The 6,187-nt window shown below is 56.6% G+C and overlaps 1 protein-coding gene across 1 annotated transcript; it reads left to right on the top strand.

The window, feature by feature from the left end:
* The first annotated feature begins 631 nt into the window (after positions 1–631).
* Positions 632–5,900, top strand: Psmc4 (proteasome 26S subunit, ATPase 4). The gene is made up of 11 exons (XM_090322116.1): positions 632–720; positions 1,518–1,616; positions 1,734–1,920; positions 3,140–3,286; positions 3,367–3,476; positions 3,564–3,657; positions 4,180–4,347; positions 4,434–4,510; positions 4,653–4,821; positions 5,268–5,323; positions 5,758–5,900. Exons 1-11 carry the CDS (start codon positions 649–651, stop codon positions 5,869–5,871), a joined length of 1,293 nt encoding a protein of 430 aa, XP_090178242.1. The 5' UTR covers positions 632–648; the 3' UTR covers positions 5,872–5,900.
* Positions 5,901–6,187: the final 287 nt, after the last annotated feature.

The raw sequence follows: 6,187 nt of genomic DNA, 5'->3' as shown, positions 1-6,187 counted from the left end.
GTGGAACCTGGGGGACTCCCGTCTGTGGAACTTGGGGGACTGTGGAACCTGGGGGACTCCCTTCTGTGGAACTTGGGGGACTCCTGTCTTTGGAACCTGAAGGCAACCTGAACCCCCACACCTGCAGAACCTGGGGACATCCCGAACCCCAACACCGGTGGAACCTGGAAATAATGCCTTCGGTGGGACCTGGAAGCAACGTGACACCCCCACGTTTTCTGGGGAGCCTGGACACAACAGGAACCCCACACCTGTGGAATCGGTGATAACCTGACCCCCTCTCCATGGAACCTAGAGGATCCCTGAACTCCGCTTTGTGAAGCTGGGGATGCCTGACGCCCCATTCTGCGGAACCCCAGCCTTCAGGGCGTCCTTACTTGGCAAGAGCGCTGCCCACTGAAAATGAATAGGGATCCGAACTAAGACTGCGCAAGATGGCGTCGTAGCGCACGACTGCGCACGCGCAAGCCCTCCCGCCGGCTCACAGGATCACTGCGCACGCGCCAGGCTCCAGCCTTCCTGGATTGCTGAACCTGGCCTGGTCTTTCCCGCCCTTTGCCCTAGCCCGCGCATCTAAATTGGACTACATTTCCCAGCATCCTTTTGGGGTAGACACTTCCGGCTACGTCAACGGAAGCAGTGACTTGGATGGGTCGCAGCCACACAGAGGCCGGCTCAGTCACTATGGAGGAGATTGGCATCTTGGTGGAGAAGGCTCAGGTCGGGTGGGAATTTGGATGTTGTGGTCTCGATCAGGTTGCCGGGTGAAGCCAGGCCCGGGGGCGGGCGCAGCGGGGAGGCTCCTGAGTGATTTGGAGGGTTCCACCTGGGGTCTGGATAGCTTCAGGCCGCAGTGCTGCCCCGAGGCCTGTCCGTGTGGCCGAGGGTCGACAAGGTTTTTGCCAGAGGAGCTGGCAGGACGTCCGAGGGACTTCCGAGGCCTGGAAGCGAGGGCTTAGGGACATCGTCGCCCCGTCGGGGTTTGGGATTGGGTGGGTGAACGATGTGGGGGAACCCAGCCGGGTGACCCTGGGATATGGAGTAACGAGAGGGTAGGGAGACTAGAAGGCCGACTGGAGCTTGTGGCGTGGCGGAGGGGGGGCGAGAGGGAGTTGTGATTCTGTCAGTGGCTTGGCTGATTCGTCCCCTAATGTCAGTGGGCAGTCTGATGGGAGACACTGGGTAATGAATGCTAGGGGTGCCTAGAGAAGGCATAGAACACTGAGACACTGTGCTCTGTCGAGAGGGTGCTAGGGAGTTGAGTCAATGTAACATTTAGATGCTAGAAGGTAACACTGAGATTGTGCTAGGTATGCCATACTCCCAGCACCCCTGTTTGCAGTGCACATTTACATATAAAAGGCTTACTGGGGAGCCTAGGTGATCCCAGAAACTTATCTTGAGCCTTGAGAAGTTTCCAGGACTTTTATTTAGAGGAAGGGCTTTGAGGTGAAGTGGGAAGGCAGCTCATGGGAGTTAACAGCTTTTTCCAACCTTGGTTCGCCTCCTGGGTTTAGGATGAGATCCCAGCACTGTCAGTGTCTCGGCCCCAGACTGGCCTGTCCTTCCTGGGACCCGAACCTGAGGACCTGGAGGATCTGTATAGCCGCTATAAGGTATAGTCAACCCCAGCTTGGACCCTGTACAGGACCGGGCATCGCCTGTTCTTCCTATACTCCTGCTGGAGGCCCAGAGTCATCCGTCCCCACCTCCTCCCTCCTCGGTGTCCACAGAAGCTGCAGCAGGAGCTGGAGTTCCTAGAGGTGCAGGAGGAATACATCAAGGATGAGCAGAAGAACCTGAAGAAGGAGTTCCTCCATGCTCAGGAGGAGGTAAAGCGGATCCAGAGCATTCCACTAGTCATTGGGCAGTTTCTGGAAGCTGTGGATCAGAACACAGCCATTGTGGGCTCCACCACAGGTGAGTGACAAGTGTGGGCTTGTGTACCGTAACTCCTCTACCCACCCAACGCCTGCTTTCTGCTGGGTGCCCGGACCTGGGGACTGCCCAGTGCTAAAGAACAGCTAGTAAAGGCAGGAAGAATGCTGGCAGCTCACATCTGACATCCTGGCTACTGGCTCTTCTGTAGGCTGAGGTCTGAGGATTATGGTTCGAGGGCAACTCAGGCTGGAAAGTCTGTGAGACACTGATCTCCAGAGAACCATCATAAAGCCAGCAGTGGAACTTGAGCAGAATTGCCCAGAGACAGTGCCTGGATCCTGCATTTAAGTCCCAGGACTGGCGCGCGCGCGCACACACACACACACACACACACACACAAGTTCTTTCTCCGTGTTCTTATGTGACTCCTTGGAATTAGACTGCTGGCCTACAGGGCGGTAAGGGATCATGGTTCCCAGGAAGAGGCCTATGTTTTGGGGGTATTTTGTTTTGTTTTTCTTAGTCATAGGGCTTGAACTCTGGGCCTGGGCACTGCCCCTGAGCTCTTTTTGCTCAAGGCTAGTTCTCTACCACGTTGAGCCATAGCTCCACTTCTGGTTTTCTCATGGTTCATTGGAGATGAGAGTCTCACAGACTTTCCTGCTCAGGCTGGCTTTGAACTGCAGTTCTCAGATCTCAGCCTCCTGTGTAGCTGGGATGACAGGCGTGAGCTACCCACCCCTGGGAAGGCGCGTGTGTGTGAATGTCAGTGAGAGTGAAGTTCGAGAGCAGAAGGTGAAGGCAGTGGAGGACTGGGTGGGGACATGCCTGGGAGGCAGCTTGGAGGGAGGTCGAGGGGGATTGCTAATGCAAATGGCAGAGAGTGGTGACCTCTCTGAGGTCACAGACCTGGACAACACAGGGCCTGATCGGGGTAGCTGGGTGGGGATTTGTAGGCATTGTGGCGGTCTAGGGCGAGCCACAGGCCCTGGGGGCCAGTGGGTGTCCTGGAGATGGCTCCAGGAAGGATCACCAAGACAGCTCGGGACTGTGAGTGAGAGTGGACCTCAGGAGAGGCGGGCTGGGCACGCAAGCCCAGCGTTGGAGACACACAGGGCCATGAGCACACCAGGAAGTCGTTCGGGAGAGCATGGGGGAGGGACGGTCGGGGCCTGCAGGAGAGGACAGTTTTCAGGTACAGGCGAGAGGGGAGGGGATGGTTTCTCACCCTCCCCTCCCTTTCTGCCCCCTCCCCAAGGTTCCAACTACTACGTCCGCATCCTCAGCACCATCGACCGGGAGCTGCTCAAGCCCAACGCCTCGGTGGCGCTGCACAAGCACAGCAACGCCCTGGTGGACGTGCTGCCTCCCGAGGCCGACAGCAGCATCATGATGCTCACCTCGGGTAAGGAGAGGGGCAGGTGGGGGACGGGGACGAGAGGGGAGGGGGCGGGCTGGGATCCCAGGCTCTGCCTCCCCCCTCAGACCAGAAGCCAGACGTGATGTACGCCGACATCGGGGGCATGGACATCCAGAAGCAGGAGGTCCGCGAGGCGGTGGAGCTCCCGCTCACGCACTTTGAGCTGTACAAGCAGGTGAGGGGCGGGAGGTGGGGCGAGGGGCGGGGCATGTGACTGAGTGACAGGACTCCATGGCTCCGCCTCTCTCCCCTCTGGTTTCAGATTGGCATTGATCCTCCCCGGGGCGTGCTCATGTACGGGCCGCCTGGCTGCGGAAAGACCATGCTGGCAAAGGCTGTGGCCCATCACACCACAGGTGAGCCCTCACCCTCTCTCCGTCCTCCAGCTGTCCCACCTGACCCTCTCACCTCGCCTTGTTTCTTGCTCATTGGTCCTCCTAAGCAATGAAAGGACACAGTGGCACAAACACGGGTTCTGAGTCAGGTGGCCTGTGGCGGCTCCCATGGCTTCTGTCTTGAATCCTAGCTTTTCAAGAGGCTGAGCTCTAGGATCACAGTTCAAAGCCAGCCTAGGCAGGAACGTCCATGAGACTCATCTCCAGTTAATCACCAAAAAGCCAGACGTAGAGCTGTGGTTGGAGTGGTAGAGCACTAACACTGAGCAGAAGAGTTCAGGGACAGTGCCCTGGCCCTGATGTGTGTACAGGCTCATGACTGGGCCTGTGAAGGGCTCTGAGGGGCCCAAGTGGAGGGCTGGCCTGGGGCCGGGCTGAACTAAGCTGGCGGGAGAAGGACCCATTGCTAGGAAATCTGTGTCTCCATGCGGCCTGGAGGCTCACCCCATCTAACCTTTCCATCCTGCCCCTCCCCACTCCCAGCTGCATTTATCCGGGTGGTGGGCTCGGAGTTTGTGCAGAAGTACCTGGGCGAGGGGCCCCGCATGGTTCGAGATGTGTTCCGCCTGGCCAAGGAAAACGCACCAGCCATCATCTTCATTGACGAAATCGATGCCATCGCCACCAAGAGATTCGATGCCCAGACCGGGGGTGAGTGTCCCCTGGGGCCTGGGGTCGGACAGGCTCCCCACTGAGGACGGGGGTGTCCCAGCTGACCACTGTGTTGTACGTCACAGCCGACAGGGAGGTTCAGAGAATCCTGCTCGAGCTGCTAAACCAAATGGATGGATTCGACCAGAACGTCAACGTGAAGGTTTGGGGTTCGCCATGGACAAGGGGAGATGTGGAGTAGGGGTCAGGAAGATGGAGCTGGCCAGGCAGGGGCAGGGCAGGGGCTGGATCATGGCCGAAGGGCTGTGTGGGGAGGTAAGTGGAGCCTCCTCTTCCGGTGCCAGGTGATCATGGCTACAAACAGAGCAGACACCCTGGACCCAGCCCTGCTGCGCCCCGGCCGTCTGGATCGGAAAATTGAATTCCCACTCCCTGACCGCCGCCAAAAGAGGTTGATTTTCTCCACCATCACCAGCAAAATGAACCTTTCTGAGGAGGTCGACCTGGAAGACTGTATCCTGCTCCACAAGTGTGGGGGAAATGGGTGTCATCTTACCAGTTTGTTTTTGCCGGTTCTGGGGCTTGAACTCGGGACCTGGGCACTATCCCTAAGCTGCTCTGTGCTCAAGGCTCGTGCTCTTACCACTTGAATCACAGCACCACTTCCAGACTTTTTAGAATAGTCTTTGGAGGTAAGGGTCTCGTGGACTTTCCTGCCTGGCTGACTTCAAACAGCATTCCTCAAATCTCAGCCTCCTGAGTAGTTAGGGTGACAGGCGTGAGCCACCAGCACCTGGTTCCATTTGTTAACCACCAGCACCAGATGGTGCAGGGAGGGTGGGGGCACTGAGACCAAGGGAGGATTGCAAGAGTGGCACCAAGATGGCCCCAGGTGAGTTCCGGCTCTGGACATTGAACCTGCTCTGTAGGGATTGGCTTCCTTAACTTACCTACTGAAGATGTGGCCCGGCCAGACAAGATTTCCGGAGCTGACATCAACTCCATCTGCCAGGAGGTGAGTCATGCTTTCTTTCTGCCCCATGAAGGGGTGTATGAAGACCTTCCCCTTCCTAGACACCCATCTCTGCGGTCCCACCATTGCCTCATTGCCTCCCTGGAGTCTCGGCCACTCCTGCCCTTCTCTCACTGGGCGGCTGAGTAGGGTGTGTGCCTGTGAGTCTGTGCATGAGTACACACTTGCATTCTCCCTAGGACTGGGGCTTGAACTTAGGGCTTGAGAGCTGCCCTTCAGCTCTTTTGCTCTGCCACCTGGAGCCACAGCACCACTTCCAGTTTTCTGGTAGTTCATTGCAGATCAAGAGTCTCAATGGTTTGGCTTCCCTGTGCTGGCTTTGAACTGTGATCCTCAGATCTCAGCCTCCTGGGATGACAGATGTAAGGCACTAATACCTGGGCTCAGAATAGGTTTTAAATACTGTCTCCCAACAGAGTGGAATGCTGGCTGTCCGGGAGAACCGCTACATTGTCCTGGCCAAAGACTTTGAGAAAGCATACAAGACAGTGATCAAGAAGGACGAGCAGGAACACGAGTTTTACAAGTGACTCCCCACGCCCCAAGCAGGGCTTTTCACCCCCCCCCTCCAGGCACTTCTGGCCCCAAATGCCTCTTCTTTCCTCTACTCATCACTGGTTTATTCAATAAATGGACAAGGTTGAATCTGTTTACTTTCTTCGAAGTTAAATTCATTGGAGAACCCGGATCTTGACCTGACAAGCAAGGAATGACTTCAGGAATTTAGATGCTGGTGGAGAGTGCCACCATGATCACATTAAATACAAATGGTCTAACACTAGTGAAAGGGCAACTTGCTTGGCCCAAATGTGTGCTCAAACCACAGGAAATACTTTGTATTTGTAA

Source organism: Megascapheus bottae, chromosome 31, assembly GCF_031878675.1.
Source record: "Megascapheus bottae isolate mThoBot1 chromosome 31, mThoBot2.hap1, whole genome shotgun sequence".
NCBI classification, from domain to species: domain Eukaryota; kingdom Metazoa; phylum Chordata; class Mammalia; order Rodentia; family Geomyidae; genus Megascapheus; species Megascapheus bottae.
This window is presented reverse-complemented; position numbering and strand designations above follow the sequence as displayed.